Consider the following 21319-nt stretch of genomic DNA (forward strand, 5'->3'; position numbering starts at 1 on the left):
AACCCAGGTCTTCTGCAAGAACAACCAGTGTTTTTAACCACTGAGCCATCTCTCCAGCCCTAAAACAAAAATCTTTTTTAAAAAAAGTGGACAGCTCTGAAGAATGGCACCTGCAGTGACCTCTCATGCACTCACATGAATACCTTCCCTGCTCCCCGAGTCTAAAGCTTCATAAACACGTTACCTTTTTTTCCATCCATTCCTTTCAATTTAGGTCTTTATTTTTTTAATGTGTATGCGTGTATTGCTTTCATGTATGTAAGTGCACCCATGTCGTGCAATGCCCGCAGAGGGCAGAAGAGGCTGTTGGATCCCCTGGAACTGGAGTTATGGACAGCTGTTAGCTGCCATGTGGGTGCTGGGATTCAAACCTGGGTCTCCTGCAAGAACAGCGAGTGTTCTTAACCGCTGAGCCATCTCTCCAGATCCCGTAAATTTTGCTTTTTGAGACCACAGTGTTGCCTATTTGAGGGGCTTGATTGGCTGGCTATGGAAACAACTGCATCATATAGGGCATGTGGACAAACGTGGAGACAAAGCCTGTCTGAGCAGGGGCTCTGCCCATGGTGAGCTACGGCCTAGGAAACTCTCCCCTCTGGACAGGACTCCTGTCAGAATGAAGCATCAATTCTGACAGTCACAAGGATGGGGCATAATTCAGGGATGGAGTGCTTGCTCAGGCCCTGGGTTTGATCCCCAGTACCAGAACCCAAAACAAGTGTAGTGTGGGAGGAGGCTCAGGAGTTCAAGGACAACCTCAGCTACAGGGTGGGTTTGAGATCAGCCAAAAAACCAAATAAAAACAATTCAACACAGCACATTTTGGGATTTTTAATTTACCCACATTTTTCATTTTTTACACAAGAAAATAGTTTCATGTACCTATGTGGTAAGATAGGTGTACAGGTAGGGAATGTGTCCAGTGCAAACAAAGATTTCACACCTATGCATACAGCACTATCACATGATTGTCTCTGGCATCACATCTCCATGTGACTGCCACATCTCCATATCCTGCCTGTGACACCAGGGTAGGAGTTTCCCTGGGGGTGGATGGAGCTAGGCTTCAGAAGTGTTATTTCTTAGTAGGGGATGTCATTCTGATAGTACTGGATCATGTCGTAGGTCCGGCTCCTGAAAGGCCAAAGGAAGAAAGTGAAGGGAGACCTCATCCTTGGGAGCTCCCCATCTGTTCACCCTTACACAGGCCTAGGAAGTCCCCTCAGCACTGCCTTAGGCCCTTTCTTGACTGCTGCTCAAGTAATCATGGATTGTTTACCAGCAGGGCCACAGGCCCCTCACTGCCTGATCCAGGGTTGATAAGGTAACTTGCCTGTTGCTGAGGAAGCAGCTCTGGATGACCTTCATGATGAAATTTGCAGCCTCTCGCTCTGTCATGTTAGGACTGAACCTATGTCTAGAAGAGATGAATTGGGGCGGCATTTGTAGAATCTGTCCAGTTGAGGGCCCCTCCCTGGAAGTGTTGTCTGGTATGCTCCCTGACCTTTCCCAGCATCTCCTAGGCCTGGGGAACAAAGCCAGGAACCCTGTCTACTGTGCAGTTCCAAGGATGCATAAAGAGTTCTCATCTCTGGTTGAATGCCCGCAAGTGGACCACTGTCCCCAAGTATCCTGTGTGTCCATAGTGGCACTTACTTCAAAAGCTTGATTGTCTGGCCACGGAAACAGGGTAGGCCTGTGTCTAACATGAGAGTGACCAGAGAGACAACTGCATCCATGTAGGGTCTGTGGAGAGACAGGGAGGGAGGGAGGGAAATAAAGGCCAGCCTGAAAAAGGACCCTGCCCACAGTCCTGTGGTCCAGCTGCCACTTCCCCATACAATCTGCTTGTCTTTCCTAGGCATGCTCATACACTCCTATGTAGCAGAGTGCTTCTGCCCTGTCCCCACCATGTGGGGCCTCCAGCTGTGGTTTTGAAGATACTCTGTCAGGTGTTACCACAATAGCAGGGGGGATATGACAAAACAATATATCATGCAATACCAGGCTGAAGCCTGGAGGTGCTGGGGCTATGGTGAAAGTGTATCTATAAAGGAGACCCAAACTGACATTTGCTGGCTGATAAGGTCAATTGTAGGAGACTACTGAATGTGGCTGGAAGTTTGGAATGGAAAGTTGCTCACAGATGAGAGAGGTGACAGAAAGCAAGGACTGAGGCATCAGGCACCACTGGTATGCACATGTGTGTATGCCTTCAGAGGCCAGAAGAGAGCACTGGATCCCTCAGAGCTGGAGTTACATGTGCTTGTGAATCACCTGATATGAGTGCTGGGACGTGAATTCAGGTTCAGCACTTTTAACTGTTGAGCCATCTCTCCGACCCCCTCCCCTCTAGTCCTCTCACTGAACCTGATTCTTTCCATGGGACACGAGTATTCTTTGCCACCTTGGCAGCCCTCCCACCTTGCCCATGGGCTCACCGCACAGCCAGGTAGCCTCGGACGCACATCTCCATGAACCACTTGAAGGGTGTGGCTTCCATCTTGCCCCCCATAATCATCACCATTTCATCTGTCAGCTTGATGTCTGGCTCCCAGCCAAGGTTGCCACCTGGTGAGCTTTCAAACATGAAGCCAAAGTCTGCAAAACCCCAAAAAGCTGCCTGTAATTGGGGCAGGTATGTGAGGACAGGGTGGTTGTTCCAGGGAAGACTCAGCCACCACACAGTGAGCAGGACAAGGGACATATTTTTCTGGGGACAGGAGGAAGCAAGCCAGTGTCAGGCTACAGCAGAGGAGCCCTACTAGCTCCCACTTCTACCCAGGGCGTGGGCTGCCATTACTAGTCCCTGGCTTCCCAGGACCTACTGGCCACCTCCAGGCTTATAGCCTAGTGTCCCCAGCTGGCTTGCTTCCTATGAGGGGTGAAAGGGGGTGGTACAGCCTGACTGACCAATGTGGATGATGTGGCCCTTCTTATCCAGCATGATGTTCCCATTGTGCCTGTCCTTTATCTGCAGCAGGAACAACAGGAGGCTGTAGGCAGCCATGCTTCGGATAAAGTTGTAGCGTGCCTGTGTGGAGAGGGCGGTGGGCTCACTAGAGCCTATGCTGTTTTCCTTGGCTCTGTGCCCCTCTTTAGAGGCAGACCTCATACCACAGTGAATACACTGTCTGGGGGCCACAGACAGCAGCACTTCCTCCCACACCCAGTAGGCTTCAGCTCTTAGGAGTAGAAGATTTTGAGGAACAGAGGAAGGTAGGTGATGGGTAGGCCCTGTGGCTAGCTACCTGCTGGAATGCCAGGGTAGACTCATCCCCGTACTGGCGTGTGAAATAGTCATACATGCCAAAGTCGGTTTGGCGGCCCAGCTGGTCTCGGGAGGTACAGTCGGGTATGCACTCAATTACTCCGCACTAGGAAGGGAAGGAGGAGGGGACAGCAAGGTCAGAGCAGTGATGTGGTAGGTCTTTTTGCCAGGTTCATGCTCCAGGAACTTACCCCAGGGGCAGTAGCTACTACCCGGTAGGGAAAAACAAAGAGGTCCAGGCCAACCAGCTGAAAGATGTTCTTGAAGAGGTCAATGATCTGTAGGGCTAACATGTCCTAGAACAGAGCAAGTGTGGGGTACAGTCAGTGTTCTTCCCTTAGCCCCTGGCCTGCTTCAGCTTCCAGTGGCCCTGGAATCTCACAAGGGTGCTAGTAAGGAAGGGGGGGGGGCAGGCTGTGGACAAGCAAGAGTGTAGAGGGCCTGGCCTCACTGCCCACCCTGGGCTGAGCTGCCCAGAGGACACCAATGGGGCTTTCCTCCTCTGGTGTTTCCTCTTAGGGGCCCTAGAGGTACACAGTAGGGGCGGGATGAGGCCTCTGGGCTTTCGGAAGTCCTAATTAATTCCTCCATGGCATCTGAACCAAATAAAGGGCAGTGAAGGTTTGTGTTTCTGAATGGGAGTGTAGTGCTGGCCTTGCCAGCCTAAATTAGGTCAGCTCTGTCACCTGTCGGCAGTCATCTCCCACTTTGAAGATGGCTGCCTGCCAGCAGATCTTCTTGCCATCAGCCTCCTGCCTGCAGCACTCATCCTCTGCATCTGAGCGGCACTGCAGACCTGGTGGGGTAGGGGTAGGGGTTGTTGCCTGTTAGCCTAAGGCAATGAGAAGGTGGCCTAAGGGGGATACAAGAAATGCCATGGGGTCAACAGGGAAAACTATGGGCCAGGAGTTTTTACCTAAATACATATAGGTCTATAAGAAACTAAAAAACAGAGCTCTACTGTTCAAACTAAGGACTTGGGGGCCAGAATGCAGCCAGGTGTTTGAAGATGTTTTCCACACTGGCCTATGTGGCCCCTCAGTACAGTTGGCCACTAGTTGTATCCCTACAAAGTTCACATTCCAAACCTCAAATGTGATCTTATTTGGAAATAGGGTATTTGAAGATGTGATCATGTTGAAATGAGTCATACTAGATGATTAATGTCCTTTAAGAGAGAAATTGCTGGGCGTGGTGGCGCACACCTTTTATCCCAGCACTTGGGAGGCAGAAGCAGGTGGATCTCTGTGAGTTCAAGGCCAGCCTGGTCTACATAGTGAGCTCCAGGGAGATCCTGTCTCAAAAAGACTCAAAAAAAAAAAAGAAATTTGGAAAGGCCACAAGAAGACAGGCGGAGGTTATTGTGATGCATAAGTGCATCAACCACAAGGGCTGTGGCAACCACAGGAGCACCACCCCCAGAACCTTCAGACTCCTGCATGGCCACAGCCTGCTCCCTTCCTTCACTGGAGTAAGGCCCACTCTCATCTTGAGTTCAGCCTCCAGACCTATGAGGCTGCATACAAGTTGTGTGTCACCTAGGCTGTATTCATTTGTATAGAGCCCCAGGAAACTAACGTACCCTACAAAGGAAAGACACTTAGATCCCACACTGCAGGGGAATTCCTTACTGACCTTCTTTTTCAAGTTCACTCACTCCACATCGCTTCACCTTAAACTTGGCCAGATATGGGGCTTTTGCAGCACTAAAACAAAACAACAAAAAACATGGCACACAGGACACAGTCATTAGAAACTTCGGAGTAAGGCAGTCATTAGAAACTCTGAGAGTGCAGGGAAGGCACTCACCTCTGCATTGGTGTCCCTGACTTGTAGTCAATGTCTAGCACGATGGCCTCTGGGTTGCTAGGCAGGTAGCAGCCTGGGCAAGGGCAGAGGGGAGGTACAGGGGAGGCTAGCTCCCAACATAGGCTTCACATGCATAGTCTACCTTATAAGTAACCCTCCCTTGCCAAGTAACCCTGCTCTTCACCTGTGGTACTCCTTATGTGTTCTGTGGTCACTGTGGGTCTGTCCTTCCTGATTCTGTGACCCTTCATAGATCCCATCCCTTCAAACAGATAGCAAAAGATCCTTCTCCAAGATGTTCTGGATCTTAGCTTCATAGACAACTACCCTCCTGCCACTGGGCCATTGTGGGGCTTGCTCTACTTTTGATGGAGAGACTCCTAACCCTGCCTGCACTGGTTCCAGCATCCTACAATACACTTTTTGGGTGCTTTTTGTGCCCCTTTTTTCAATAAACATATCCAATAAGAACAAGAGGAAGTCCATCCCTTGGGTATTGGCATGCCTGAGGGCCAGCCAAGCCCTGTCTCCACACCAGCCCCATCCCACTGGAGGGCAGCAGCTTCTTGCTTCACTGGCCCCCTGAGGCTGCCTGCTTACCGGGCTGCACCTTCACTTCAGACAGAGCTGACAGACAAGCCTTCTTTCTCTCATCGCCTTTAGGGTAGGGCCTGAGGAATAAGACAGGGAGCTCTACTCTAAGCTGGGCATGATGATACACCTGTCATCCTAACACTCAGATGTGGAGGCAGGAGGATCAGTAGGTCAAGGGCATCCTCTAGTACATACTGAGCTTAGATCAGCTTCAGTTGCCTGAAACTGACTCAAAAAACCCCCTACAAACCAACAATAAAAGCTCTGCTTTGTCTCCTGTAGAAACTGACTTCCAGGGATAGCCAGCCCAGGACATTTCTTTCTCCATAGAAGCCCAACCACACTTGAAGGCTCCACCAGGCCCAGGCTGTCAGGAAACCATTCTAGCAGTACCTGCCCTATATTTCTGATAGTGAAGCCAGACGGCCCCAAAGGATAGTAGGGGCTGAGGTGGAGCTGTTTCTGCCCACTGCTGTCCTCACCTTTTGTGTGGTGTGTGTGTGTTGTTGTCTGAAATACTAAGGGTTATAGGTGATTGTGGGCCCCAACAGTTCCAAGCTGAAATGCTGTTTCTGAAACTTACTGCATGACCCTGGGTAAGCCCCTGAGATCTCTGGCTTAGCTAAGGGTCAGGTTGATGATTAACTGGAATTCTGTGGCTGCCACATTATGATGCCCAGGAAATGCATCTCCCTGCTATGATTTGGGTCTGGGAATGTCCCCCAAAGGCCCATAGGTTTAAGGATTGGTCCTCAACTCACTAGTGGACAGTTTTAGGTCACTGGGGCTACAGCTTTGTGGAGGTTATGGGATGCCAGTCTTTTCCTCCTTTTTTTCTGCTGGAGTTGGAACCCAGGTCATTACACATACTGAGTATATACTCTATCAGTAAGCTAGATAGACCCAACATTTCTCCTTTAAAAAAATTTTTTTTGAGACTATCACTATGTAGCCCTGCCTGGGTGGACCTCACTATGTAGACCAACTTGGCCTTGAACTCATAGAGATTCTCCTGAGTGCTGGGATTAAAGGTGTGTATCAACCATGCCTGGCTATCTCACTTCCCTTTCTTTCTTTTCTTCTTCTTCTTTTTTTTTTTTTTAAAACACATTTAGCTGGGCATGGTGGCACACACCTTCAATCCCAGCACTTGGGAGGCAGAGGCAGGTGGATCTCTGTGAATTCAAGGCCAGCCTGGTCTACACAGTGAGCTCCAGGCCAGCTGGGGCTACAGTGAGACCCTATCTCAAAAAGACCAAACAAAACAAAAAAAAAACCTAACACATTTATTTTTGTGTGTATATGTATGTATGCTTGTGAGTATTCTTGTGTCACGGTATACTTGTGGAGGTCAGAGGCCAACTCACAGAATTTGGTTCTCTACTTCCATCATGTGGGTCATCAGGCTTGGCAGCAAGTGCCTTTACCCACTAAGCCATCTGGCCATCCCTACATCTCTTCTCCTCTCTTTAAGCTGATTATCTCAATTTTTTTTTGGTCTTTTTGAGACAGAGTCTCCCTGTAGCCCCAGCTGGCCTGGATTCGCTATGGAGATCAGGCTGGCCTCAAACTCACAGAGATCCGCCTGCCTCTGCTTCCTGAGTGCTGGGATTAAAGGCATGCACCACCACGCCCAGAGCGATTATCTCAATTTTTAAAATTTTTATTATTTTTATTTTGTGTATGAGTGTACTGCCTGCATGTATGTGAGTGCACCTGTGTCATGCAGTGCCTTGGAGGTCAGAAGAGGGCTTTGGATTCCCCTGGAACTGGAGTTAAGGACAGTTTATAACTGCCATGTGGGTGCTGGGAATCGAACCCAGGTCCTCTGCAAGAGCAGTCAGTGCTCTTAACTGCTGAGCCATCTCTCCAGCCCCAATTATCTCAATTTTTATTTATTTATTTTTATTGTTATGTGCATTAGTGTTTGCCTGCATGGATGTAAGTGTCATGCAAAGTCCACGGAGGCCAGAAGGGGGTGATGAATCCCCTGGAACTGAAGTTATAGACAGTTGTTAGCCACCATGTGGGTACTGGGAATTGAACCCAGGTCCTCTGGAAGAGAAGACAGTGCTCTTAACCACTGAGCCATCTCTCCATCTCAGTGTTTTGTGATAGCTACATACTTTCCTGTCTCTTTGTGCTTATAGTCAGGGCCCTGGGGACATGTCAGGGCTTACACTATATGAGACTAGCAGTCTTCACACTGGGAGCAGCACATAGAGAAGAGCTATGCATGTATCGAATGTCCATGATACTTAGTTTTGTCCTATGCAATGCCCTGGAAAGCTAAATGGGTCGAGAACCCAGATCAATGCTGATGGGAATTGCATAAGACACCTGGTTTTTCTGACATTACCAGGAATCTCCAGAGCTTGGAGAAGGCAGAGTGGGACAACATGGAGAACAGTATGGCCATGTACACTGCCTTTAATCACTCTGACCAGATCTCACCCCGAACTCTGGGCTGTGAATCTGGATAGGGAGGGCCTTCCAGGAAGGTTTCTTCATCTGGTTGTGTTGGGAGCCCAGAGCCAGCAATGCCTATAGATGTCAGAAGAGGGTGTTGGATCCCTTGCAACTAGAATTACAGATGGTTGTTGGCTGCCTTGTGGGTGCTGGGAACTGAACCCAGGTCCTCTGCAAGAGCAGTAAGTGCTCTTAACTGATGAGTCATGTCTCCAGCCCCCTAAATATATTTAATGCTCCCCATATTAATTCTAATGAGCAGCAGGAATGGGAACATCACAGAAGAGAGTTTCTAAAGTTCTGCTACTTACTTGATGATGGCAGATACATTGGTGATCTTGTTAAAGAAATCAAATTCCCGCTGGTAGAAATCTTTGGCTGGGCCTGACAGGGAGCCTGTGATCTCTTCTACTAGCTGCTCCAGGAGGTCACCAATGTCAGCTGAGGAGGAGACAAAAATAGTGAGCTCTGTGGCTGCCAGAGGCCCCTCAAGAAAACCCATGAATAGAGGCTGGAGAGATGGCTCAGCAGTTAAGAGCACTGGCTACTCTTGCAAAGGACATGGGTTCAGTTCCCAGCATTCATATGACAGCTAACAACTGTCATAACTCCAGTTCCAGGGGACTCAACACCCTCTTCTGACCTCCTCAGGTACTGTACAACACAAGTGTACTAAAAGAAAACCCATGGCTACTTGCTAGACAACTCAGGCTGGAGATCACCCAGGCAGTATGGGCTTTGTTGACCTGAGAGACCACCATATGCTATCATTTCCCCTTTTCATTGTTGAACACTGGTCATGCTGATAGGTAATGCTGCTGGTGCTGGAGCAAAGCTCAAGACAGGACCCATGTCTATCAGTGCTCTTGGATTCCTCACTCTACACCAGAGTCAGGAGGCAGTCCTTGGTGAAGCAATAGCAATTGTTCAGTTTTATTTTTTGAAATTGGGCCTCATGTAGTCCAGGCTGGCTTTAAACTTACTATGTAGCCAAAGATGAACTTAAATTTGTGATCCTCCTGCCTCCATCTCCCATGTGCTGGCTTTACAGGCATGTGTCACCACACCTAGTTTATGTGGTGTTGGGAACTGAACTCTGGGTTTCATGCATACTAGGCAAGCACTCTACCAACTGAGATATGTTCCCATCCCTATTTTGTTTATTTTTCAGACAGGGTCTCACTACATAGCTCAAGATGGCCTGGAACTCATGATCCTCCTGCCACAGCATGTTGCAGCATCCTGAGTGCTGGGATTAAAGGCATGCACTACCACATCTGGCTCCACTTTTTATTATATTCTATCTTTTTATTTATTTACTTTTTGGTCTTTCTGAGACAGGATCTCCCTATAGCCCCAGCTTGCTATGTAGACCAGGCTGGCCTTGATCTCTGCCTTCCTCTGCCTCCCATGTGCTGGGATTAAAGGTGTGGGCCACCATGCTCAGCCTAATACGCTATATTGAGAACATACCTTTTCAGTATTATGTGTGATCAAACATGATGTGCATGCAGGGCCCCTGTTGTACTAGAGGAAGCACTTAGTTGTGAGACTTCTTTTTTGGGGGGTATGTGTGATGCACACGTGCTCATGTGTGCATGTGGAGGCCAGAAGTCTGCCTTTTTTGTTGTTGTTGTCTGAGACAGGGTCTCCCTGTAGCCCCAGCTGGCATAGAACTCACTATGTAAACCAGGTTGACCTCTGTCTCATAGAGATCTACCTTCCACCCAAGTGCTGGAATTAAGGCATGTGCCACTGCACCCAGCAAAAATATTTTATTTTATGTGTATAAGTGTTTTTCTTACATGTATGTAAATACACCATGTGTGTGCAATGCACATGAAGACCAGAAGGGTCATCGGATCCCCTGGAATTGAAGTTATTGATGGTTGTTAGCTGCCGCTTAGGTGCTGAGAACCGAACCTGGGTCTTCTACAAAAGCAGCAAGTGCCATCTCTCCAGCACCCACCCCCAATTTTTTTTTTTTTTTTTTGAGAGAGAGTCTCACTATGTAACACCAGCTGGCATAGAACTTGCTATGTAGACCAGGCTAGTCTTGAACTCACAGAGATCCATCTGCTTCTGCCTTCCAAGTGCTGAGATTATAGGTGTGCACCACCACACCCACCTGGGAAGTTATTTCTGATGCCTCATTGTCACTAACCTTTCACAGACTAACATGGTGAGGTCTGATGTCCTGTCAACAAAGAAAGCCCACAGTGACCTCAAAGATTACCAAGATTCTCCTCCCTTTCCTAACTGTATGCCTATATAGGCTGAATGTCCTTCATTCAACCAGAACAACATGCTGTAGCAGACTACATGCCAAAGCAGAGAGAAAATGAGAATCCAACTGTCTGCTGCTAAGCTAGACAGAAAACCAGATCTGTGAAAGTGAAAAGCAAGGTCACTCATCGCATGCCTTTGTGAATTTTTTTTTTTTTGAAAAGTTAATTCACAAAAAAGATGTTGTGTATGTGAACATTTTATGATCAGATTTGTTTTGGATCCCCTGGAGCTAGAGTTACAAGTAGATGTGGGTACTGGGAATCAAACTCAGGTCCTCTGCAAGAGGAGTGTATACTCTTAATCTCTGAGTCAGCTTGTCAACTCCAGACTTGAATTTTAAAAATTCCTCAGTGATGGCCGGGCGTGGTGGTGCATGCCTTTAATCCCAGCACTGGGAGGCAGAGGCAGGTGGATCTCTGAGTTCAAGGCCACCCTGGTCTCCATGGTGAATCAGGACAGCTGGGGCTACAGGGAGACCCTGTCTCAAAAAGACCAAAAGAAAAAAAAAAAATCCTCAGTGAAAATTTTTTTCATCTCTTTATTTTATTGTATGTGTATGACTGTTTTGCCTGCATGTATATAAGTGTACCCATGTCATGTGAGGCTAGAAGAGGGCATCAGATACCTGGAACTGGAGTTACAGGCAGTTGTTAGCCACCTTGAAGATGCTGGGAAGTGGATCTGGGTCCCCTGTAAGAGCAGCCAATGCTCTTAACTGCTGAGCCATCTCTCCAGTCCCCTACTCAGTGGTAATTTCTAATCCTGGTAAATATCAACAGCTAACATCTACATACACCAAAGCTCCTTGAAGGTCTCAGTAGTTTTTAAAACAATTTTCACATTTCTTTATTGTATGTGTGTGTGCATGGGTGCATGCATGCAAGTGCAAAGGTCATTGGACAACTTGCAGGAGTCAGTTCTCTCCTTGTACCTAGTACGTGGGTTCCAAGGACCAAACTCATGTTTTCAGGCTTGGTGTCAAGTGTCTTTACCTGCTTAGCCAGGTGTTGCTCAGCCAGGTGTGGTAACAGAGGCACAAGAGTCAAAGTTTGTTTCAGGGATACATAGCAAAACTCTGTCACAGCAAGCAAGCAAACAAAAAACTAGAATATGAGGAGCCTGGAGGTGGAGGTTATTATTCTGTTTGAGAATTGCTGCCCTGGGTTGGCCATCTTTACTCACAGTCACAGGCTGTGACAGTCACAGGCTTTAACAGGAAGGCAGCTGGCCAACAGGGGCTCATATTCCCTGAGATGTCCAAATGGCACCTAGAGGGGGTTAGCCAAAGGCTATCTGAAGGAGAATTCAAATACTCTGCAAATTCTCCTTAAGGAATGAAAAGTGCAATCAAAGCCTAAGACATGGAGTAGTCTATAGGCTGGGGCAGCACAGACCACAGGGGGCCCCTAAGAAAGCAGAAGCCCTGTGTGGCCACTAAAGGTGTTGGAGATGGGGAGAGCCCAAGAGGGCAAAGTACTCACGGTCTTTCTGGTGCCCTTCTTCATCTAGGTAGATGTTAGTTTTCATGTTCCAAATAAACTGGTGTGCCAGAAGCTGGGATTTGGCTGCTGCCCAAAGAATATACTCACGCACATAGCCCATCTGCAAGAGATCAAGGTCACTGTCAGCCCTCACTCCCAGGAGAAACTCTCCCTACCTTAGTGAAGAGCTAACTCCCAGTGCTTGGCCGTGTGGCTCTCAGCTGTGTGGGTATACCCTCTAGCATCAGAGCTGAGTCCAGCCCTGAGGCTAGGCCAGTTTTAACTGGTTAGCCACTCATGGGTACAATATAGGGCTGAGCCTTTGTCTCCCATGTTTCTTCCCTCTGGGTTTATGAACCATGACTCTCAAATCAATTTCTTTTTTTTTTGCTATTTTTGAGACAGGGTCTCCCTGTAGCCCCAGCTGGCCTGGAACTCACTATGTAGACCAGACTAGCCCTGAACTCACAGAGATCCCCCTGCCTCTACCTCCCAAGAACTGGGATTAAAGGGGTGTACCACCACACCCAGCCTTCAAATCAATTTTCTACTGGTGTCAGCCTCTGGGATTAAAGGTATGTGCCATCCTGCCTGGCTCAATTGGCAACCTTAGCAAGTGGAGGTGGAGGCAGGAGGATCTAGAGTTCAAGGCCGGTTTTGTTTCACGGTTAAGGCTGGTCTGGGCTACATGATACTTTGTTTCAACAAAACAAAACTGAACAAAACAAACTAAGTCCAAATCTACAAGTTTATAATATTTGGAAGAAGAAGGAAAAAAAACTCAATGGTAACCTTTGGGATAATACTAAGGAATTGAGTGTTTTAAAAACAGACAAATAGAAAAAGAAATAAGAAAAATAATTTTTTTTGAGACAGGGTCTTACGTAGACCAGGCTAGATTCAAAGTCCCTAAGTAGCTGGGATTATGGCATGCACTACCATGCTTGGCTCTTTTTTCTTGTTCTTTCTTTCTTTCTTTCTTTTTTTTTTTGGTCTTTTTGAGCCAGGGTTTTCCTGTAGCCCCAGCTGGCCTGGAACTCTCTATGTACATAGACTAGGCTGGCCTTGAACTCACAGAGATCCACCTGCCTCTGCCTCCTGAGTGCTGGGATTAAAGGCATGTGCCACTGGAATAAACAAAGAAGGCAGATCATGTTTTATCATTTAATTTTATTTTTGTCTTTTTGAGACAGGGTCTCCCTATAGCTCTGGCTGGCCTGGAACTCATCATATAGACTAGGCTGGTCTTGAACTCAGAGATCCACCTGCCTCTGCTTCTCAGTGCTGGGATTAAAGATGTGCACCACTATGCCTGGCATTTTTACTACATTTATTTAAGTAGGTGTGGGCATCAATGCCAAGTCCAGGCTTATTAGAGGTGGCTCTACATGGTGCCAATATGGGGTCTTCCTGGTCCCATTACTCAGAGTTGGGAGTGTTGCCAGCTATCTAGTTAGGACAGTGAATGGCTTCACAGGACTCAGTTTTCAAGAGAGGTTGGCTATTGTTTCAGAAGCACCTGTATCTGTAGACTGCAGATGTAACATCATGCCAGTCTGTAGGAAAGTAGCCAGATCTAGGGATACAGCCACAGGACCTATAGTCATAGGGGCTAATAAGAGCAGTAAAGACCAATCTACTTAGGGCAATGAGGGCTGAATCAGGATACATGGATTGTCTAGAACCCAGTATAGTCAGGGAAGTGAGGCTGGATCCAGGGAGGGGGAAGATGGCAATGTGTCATGGTGCACTCAACATGGGAAACACCATGTGCTTGGGGTAAGTCTGCCTGGGTTGCAGTTGCAAAGTAGGTGTTTTTGCTCTGCATCCTGTGCTGTATACTTTATGTGGTCATTAGAGTTGGTCTTAATCTATAAAGGGATTAAGAAGAGATTAGGGCCAGGCGTGGTGGCACACGCCTTTAATCCCAACACTCGGGAGGCAGAGGCAGGCAGAGTTCAAGGCCAGCCTGGTCTACATAGTGAGGACAGATGGGGCTACAGGGAGACTCTGTCTCAAAAAGACCAAAAACAAAAAAAAAAAAACCAAACAACAACAAAAAAAGAGATTAGGACAGACACATGGAGGAAGAGCAGGGGAAGACAAGGAGAAGATATCACCTGTAAGCCATGAGAGAAGAGTGGGCAGAGGCCTGCTGGGACCTTGATCTTAAACAGCTCATCTCCAGATTTATTTTACTTTATTTAATTAATTTATTTTTTTGAGACAAGGCCTCTCTGTAGCCTCAGCTGGCTTGGAATTTGCTATGCAAACCAGGCTGGCCTTGATTTCACAGAGATCTGGAGTGCTGGGATTAAAGACTTGTGCCACCATGCCAGCAAGAAAATATTCTTTTAATTTTTATTTTATGTGTATGAGTGTTTTTCCAACATGTATGTAAGTATACAACATGGAGGCCAGATGAGAATGTAGGATCTCCTGGAACTAGAATTATGTATGGTTGCTAGCTGTAATATAGATGCTGGGAACTGAACCCAGATTATTTTTTTGAGACAGTGAGGCTCTCCCTTACTGTGTAGCCCTGACTGGGCTGAAACTTGCTATGTAGACAAGGCTAGTCTTGAACTCACAGATGCTTGAATTTACCTCCCAAGTGCTGGGATTAAAGGTGTGGGTCACCACGCCAAGATTATTATTATTATTTTATTATTTTTAGTCTTTTTGAGACAGGGTCTCCCTGTAGCCCCAGCTGGCCTGGAACTCACTATGTAGACCAGGCTGGCCTTGGACTCACAGAGATCTGCCTGCCTCTGTTGGGATTAAAGATGTGTGCCACCACACCCTGCCTTGCCAAGTTTATTTTTTAAAAATGTATTTATTACTACCATTATTTGTGTGTGATGTATATATGTGCATGAGGGCACATGAGTGCCATGGTATATATGTGGAGTTCAGAGGAAAACTTTGGAGAGTTGGTTTTCTCCTTCCATCACGGGATCTAGGGATCAAACTGAGGTTGTCAACCTTTTGTGGCAAGCACTTTTACCCAGTGAGTCATCTTGCTGGTCTTAGCCTCTAGATTTATATGTAAAGAAATGTCAGGGCTGGGAGTGGTGGCACACGCCTCTACTCCCAACACTCGGGAGGGAGAGGCAGGCAGATCTCTGTGACTTCAAGGCCAGCCTGGTCTACATGGTGAGTTCCAGGCCAGGTGGGGCTACAGGGAGACCCTGTCTCAAAAAGGCAAAAAAAAAAGAAAAAAGAAAAAAGAAAAAAAATGTCAGGCCAGGTGTGGTGGTGCAAGCCTTTAATCCCAGTACTACTCAGGAGGCAGAGGCAGGTGGATTTCTGTGAGTTCGAGGCTAGCCTGGTCTACATAGTAAGTTCAAAAAGAAAAGAAATGTCTTGTTTAAGCCACCTGGCCTGCAGCACTTCTCCATCTAGGTAGAGTAGAATAATGAATGTACCATCTCACCTAATCTTCACCACTTTCCAAGGAGGAAAATGGTCAGGCTCGGAGTTCATGTGACTTGCTGAGACCTGACCCCAGAACAGGCTACCCACCCTGAGGAAGTACCAGAACCCTCTCACTCTGCAGAGCAGGATTGGGTAGTCCTCCTTCTGCGGGAGGCCCCACAGAGCCCATAGGAACTGGGGACTAGGAGGAGAGGGCAGCAATATATGTAACTATTAGAAGAGGACAGCTGTGCCAATATTCACTTACCTTGTCATATCTGAGGGCCTGCACAATCTGGGGGATGTAGAATAGAATGGCATCCTGTAGGAGGAGGGAAAACTGTAACCTCTGGAAAAAGTAGGAAAGCCAACATAGGTGATGTCACATGACCCTGCCCAAACAGTAATGGGCACTAAGATGCGCCCATGTGATGCTGTCCTTGCTGGAGCACTGGGCACAGTTCAGAGGATGACAAGGAAAATGACCAAGGCCTTAAAATATGAGTGGTGAAAACAAAATGTCAGAGCAGCCGGGCGTGGTGGCACATGTCTTTAGTCACAGCACTCTGGAGGCAGAGGCAGGCAGATAGATCTCTGTGAGATCAAGCCTAGTCTGGTCTACACAGTGAGCGTCAGGCTATATGGGGCTCAAAAAGACAAAAAAAAAAAAAAAAAAAAAAAAAAAAAAAAGTAGAAGGCACAATACTGCCTCATCCACAAGGAAAGGAGTCTGCCTAATATAAATGGGCTGAAGGTTACTGCAGACTTACATGGTGCTGAAGCTGTGTAAACTCAGATCTAGAACACTCTATAGGCCCTCCTCCCACCCCCATAGCTTTGCATAGAATCCCCAGGGTCCCTGAGAGTCTGCTGTTGGGGTCAGAGGCACAGGTATAATGCTTACTTCTGGGACTTTCTTCTTTTTTGTATTTTTGAGACAGGGTCTCCCTGTAGCCCCAGCTGTCCTGGAACTCACTATGTAGACCAGCCTGGCCTCAAACTCACAAAGATCCACTTGCCTCTGTCTCCCAAGTGCTGGGCCCAGCGGGACTTTCTTTTTAACCAAAGAATCCAATTAAAGCTAAAAAAGCTTGACTAGAAAACACAGCAGAATTACAATTAAATTCATCTTTTGCAGAGATTTAAAAGTAGGGAATGGGCTGGGCGGGTGGCGCATGCCTTTAATCCCAGCACTTGGGAGGCAGAGGCAGGCGGATCTCTGTGAGTTCAAGGACAGTCTGGTCTACATAGTGAGCTCCAGGACAGCTGGGCTACAGGGAGACCCTGTCTCAAAAAGACAAACAAAACAAAACAAATAAAAGTAGGGAATGAAGACATGGTTAAATAGACCCACACAGTTGGGTACATCTCAGGTTGAGCCATCTTACATCTACCCATTTAACAACACTGGGACAATCAGACCACAGGCCAGCTTGGCAGGGCCCTGGACTCACCGGAGGGAAGGATCGTAGGACTTTTACCCCATACTGTGCAGTGAGAGGGTGTGGTGGGTACATGCTGGAGAAGTAGGACAGGCCTGTGGGTGGGTCTGTGGGTGCCCAGCATAACACATGGCTGAGTTCTGGAGCATCAGCATCAATGGTGTGCCAAGTGACAAGGAACTGTGGAGAAAGTAGGGAAATGGGGTGGTCAACAGTCCCTCAGCCTTGGCCTATACAAAGATGGCCATAAGAAGTGATGACCAGAAACTATTTATAGCCACATGTAGTAGTACTTACCTTTAATCCCAGCACTCGGGAGGCATAAGCAGGCAGATCTCTGAGTCTGAGGTCAGTCTGGTATACACAGCAAATTCCAGGCTAGCCAGGGGTACATAGTAAGACACTTTCTTTTTTTTTTTTTAAATATTTTATTTATTATTTTTATTTTATGTGTATGCATGTATTGCCTGCACGTAGGTGAGTGCACCCATGTCGTACAATGCCGCGGAGATCAGAAGCGGCTGTTGGATCCCCTGAAACTGGAGTTAGAGACAGTTGTTAGCTGCCATGTGGGTGCTGGGAGTTGAACCTGGGTCTTCTGCAGGAACAGTCAGTGTTCTTAACTGCTGAGCCATCTCTCCAGCCCCATTGTGAGACACTTTCAAAAAACAAATTATAATAACATGGAAAATGCTTCTGATGTTATATAAACTAGTAATAATAGGAATTCACTCCAAGTAGAGGGGTTAGGTATGTACCTCCCTTGCTAGAGTGCCTGTGCAGCATGCATGAAGGCCTGGGCTCAATCCTTAGTATTACATAAAGGTGAGGTTGTGTACACCTGTAATCCTAGCACTTGGCAGGTAGAGGAATGAGGATTGGAAATTCAAGGGCATCCTCAGCTACATAGCAAATCTGAGGATCAGCAAGGAAACAAAAATGAAGTAGATTAAAATATTTTCCTATCAGCCTTTAATCTCAGTACTCAGGAGGCAGAGGTAGGCAGATCTCTGTGAGTTCAAGGCCGGCCTGGTCTACATAGTGAGTTCCAGGCCACCTGGGGCTACAGGGAGACCCTGTCTCAAAAAGACCAAGAAAAAAAATATTTTTCCTACCACAAACAAAAATGCTGTATACTAGAGGTAGAAAATTCAGTGAGTTAAAATTCTACCACTGAGTTTTTCAGATAACTTTTCGTCTACTGTGAATATTTGTTATTTTTAAAAACGTTATTTTATGAGTGTTTTGTCTATATGTATGTGCATACAGTGCCTTTAGAGGCCTGAAAGAAGATGTTGGTTCCCCTGGAACTGGAGTTACAGATGGCTGGTAGCCACCAGGTAGATACTAGGAACCAAACTCAGGTCCTCTGAAAGAACAGTGCTCTGAACTGCTGAGTCATCTCTCCAGCCTAATAGTCAATTATTATTATTTTTTAAATATTTATTTATTTTAAAAATATTTTATTATTATTTTATGTGTATGAATGTATTCCCTGCATGTATGTGAGTGCACCTGTGTCCTGCAATCCCACGGAGGTCAGAAGAGGGCTTCAGATTCCCCTGGAACTGGAGTTAAGGATGGTTTGTAGCCGCCATGTGGGTGCTGGGAATCGAACCCGGGTCCTCTGCAAAAGCAGTCAGTGCTCTTAACTGCTGAGCCATCTCGCCAGCCCTATTTTATTTATTTTTTTATGTGTACGAATGTATTGCTTGCATGTGTGCAAATGTAACTGTGTTGTGCAATGCCCATGGAGGTCAGAAGAAGGTGTCAGATCTCCTGGAATTGGAGTTATGGATGGTTGTTAGCTGCCATGTGGGTGTTGGTAATCAAACCCAGGTCCTTTGCAAGAGCAGTCAGTGCTCTTACCTGCTGCTGAACCATCTCTCTAGCCCCTATAGTTTATTATTTTTTAGTGGTACAAGGGATTAAACTCAGGACCTCACATGCTCAGTAAGTGCTTTACCACTGAGCTATATTACCAGCTTTCTTTTTAGTTTTTTTGAGATGTAGTTTCATTAAGTTGCTCAGATTGGCCTTGAATTCACTTTGTAACCCAGGCAAGCCTTGAAACTTGTGATCCTCTTGCCTAAGCCTCCCAAGTAGCTGGGATTAAAACCTGTATACTACCAGGCCCAGCAATGATGGGTAATTTTGACCATCCTCTTGACTGGGTTGGAGAAATGCCAAAAAAAAAAAAAAAACCCAAAAAAAAACTAGTAAAAAGCATACCTTTGGGTATGTCTGTGAGACTTTCCAAGGAGGACTGGATCCCCAGGGCACTGACCTAATGAATGGATCAATCTTTTGAGGATTCATAATATGACAGTGGTAAAAAGGTGTACGGGGCCTAGGTAGAGGAAGCAAGTCATTGGAGGTGAGTCTTCGGAGGCTGTACCTTGCCTGGGCCCCCTCCTGCATTCTCATGCTCTTTTTCCATCTGTCATGAGGTGAATAATCTCCCCTTCCTCCATGGTCCTGCTGCCAGGATGTTCTGTTCAATCACATGAAGCCAAGCAACCATAGACTGAACTCTCTTTTTTTAAAAAAATCTTTTATTATTTTATATTTTATTTTATATTATTTTATTTATTTTATTTTATATATTTTATTTTATTTTTTATTTTTTATTTTTTATATTTTATTTTATTTTATATTATATTTTATTTGTGTATGAGTGTATTGCCTGCATGTGTTTAAGTACACCTGTGTCATACAATGCCCAGGGAGGTAAGAAGGCAGCGTCAAATTCCCCTGAAACTGGAGTCATGGACAGTTGTTAGCCACCATGTGGGTGGTGGGAATTGAACCTGGGTCCTCTGTAAGAGCAGTCAGTGCTCTTAACCACTGAGCCATCTTTCCAGCCAGACTGAACTCTCTTAAACTGTGAGTCAAAAGAAATCTTTCCTCGCCTAAGTTGTTTCTGTTAATTATTAGGTTTTTGTTAGGTCATAGTAATGAAAGACTAACTAGCATGTCTTAGTTTTCCAGGCATTTCTGGATCATGTTCTAGTTTCAAGTTGGGTGTATATGGACTATACTACCTTGATAGCTTCAGGGACGTCACTAACAGCTCCTGGGTCCAACCGAACGAGACGGGTCACTTCATTCCCAATGGCTTCTGTATTCTTGAACCTACAGTACACAGAGGATGTGGGTGGGATAGCTTCACCAGCAGACACATTCCCTCACTGTCCCAGAAGGGAAACCAGAGCAAAACACTCAGCTGGAGGGTCTCAGATCAACACTAAATGACAGATACTTAATGTGTGCAACTAGAGTCTGAAGGGGTATCTGAAAAAACAATAGTATTACAACATTCATGAGGAAGGATGATCACAATCTGAGGTCAGTCTGGGTTGCATAGAAACCTTGTCTTTTAAAAAAACAAAACAAAACCCAAAGCGCGGGCTGGAGAGATGGCTCAGAAGTTAAGAGAGTACTGTACTTGAAAGGATCTGAGTTCAGTTCCCAGCACCCATGTTGGGTAGCTCACAATAGCCTATACCTCCAGCTCCAGGGGATCTAATACTTCTGGCAACTGTAGGCATCTGTACACATATGCACATACCCATACTCAAACATACACATGCACACACCATTAAAAAAAATCTCTAAAACACCCAAAGCGGGGCTGGAGAGATGGCTCAGCAGTTAAGAACACTGACTGTTCTTGCAGAAGACTCAGGTTCGAATCCTAGCACCCACATGGCAGCTAACAACTATCTGTAACTCCAGTTCTAGGGGATCCAACAGTCTCTTCTGTCCTCTGCAGGCACTGCACGACACAGGTACACTTACATACATGGAGGCAATACATGAATATACATAAAATAAAAATAATAAAACATTAAAAAAAAACAAAACACCCAAAGGGGCTGGGCGAGGTGGTGCACATTTTTAATCCCCACACTTGAGAGACAGAGGCAGGTAGATCTGTGAGTTCAAGGCCAGTCTGATCTACTTAGCAAGTTCCAGGCCAGCTGTGGCTACAGGGAGACCCCCATCTCAAAAATACTTAAAAAAAAAAAAAAATCTACCAAAGGGGCAGGGGTGGCATATGCCTTTAATCCCAACACCCAGGAGGCAGAGGCTGGTAGATCTCTGTGAATTCGAGGTTAGCCTGCTCTATATAGCAAGTTTCAGGCCAGCCAGGGCTACACAGTGAGACCCTGTCTCAAAAAACCAAAAAAACCCAAATCCCCCCAAAACCCAAGGCCCAGAAAGATGACTCGGTGGGTAAAGACATGTTCTGCCAAGCCTGATAACTTGAGTTTGATTCCTAGGTTCTCCCTGGTGGGAGGTGAGAACTAACTCCTGAAAGTTGTCCTCTGATCCCACATAAGCACCATGGTACCCATGCACTGTATACACACACACACACACACACACACACACACAAACAAAGTAAAAAAAAAAAAAAAAGGCTAAGAAAAATCCCCAAATAAACAAAAAATTAAAGAAAAACAATAGCATTAATATGAGACAAGGTTTCTCTGTATCCCCAGCTGGCCTGGAACTCACTATGTAGGCCAGGCTGGCCTTGA

At 46.4% G+C, this 21319-nt stretch overlaps 1 protein-coding gene across 3 annotated transcripts in view; it reads right to left on the minus strand.

Annotated features, from left to right (window-relative positions):
* Positions 1-815: 815 nt before the first annotated feature.
* The window catches only part of Pi4ka (phosphatidylinositol 4-kinase alpha), a 161424-nt gene continuing 140920 nt past the window's right edge, over positions 816-21319 (minus strand). For 2 of the 3 annotated variants that reach the window (XM_029567857.1, XM_008842235.3), the window contains 16 exons: positions 19817-19907; positions 16785-16952; positions 15599-15652; positions 11914-12034; positions 8455-8584; positions 5681-5751; positions 5081-5153; positions 4907-4977; positions 3958-4067; positions 3463-3567; positions 3252-3377; positions 2914-3034; positions 2442-2601; positions 1657-1746; positions 1334-1417; positions 816-1134 (listed from right to left, as the gene is read on the minus strand). In XM_029567857.1, coding sequence (XP_029423717.1) covers positions 1083-1134; positions 1334-1417; positions 1657-1746; positions 2442-2601; positions 2914-3034; positions 3252-3377; positions 3463-3567; positions 3958-4067; positions 4907-4977; positions 5081-5153; positions 5681-5751; positions 8455-8584; positions 11914-12034; positions 15599-15652; positions 16785-16952; positions 19817-19907 — 1627 coding nt within the window. In that variant the 3' untranslated portion in view covers positions 816-1082. The remainder of the gene's footprint in view (positions 1135-1333; positions 1418-1656; positions 1747-2441; positions 2602-2913; positions 3035-3251; positions 3378-3462; positions 3568-3957; positions 4068-4906; positions 4978-5080; positions 5154-5680; positions 5752-8454; positions 8585-11913; positions 12035-15598; positions 15653-16784; positions 16953-19816; positions 19908-21319) is intronic. The other variant, XM_029567858.1, reaches the window with a different exon arrangement.

The sequence above is a fragment of the Nannospalax galili genome, unplaced genomic scaffold (assembly GCF_000622305.1).
Source record: "Nannospalax galili isolate Female #2095 unplaced genomic scaffold, S.galili_v1.0 scaffold321, whole genome shotgun sequence".
Lineage (NCBI taxonomy): Eukaryota > Metazoa > Chordata > Mammalia > Rodentia > Spalacidae > Nannospalax > Nannospalax galili.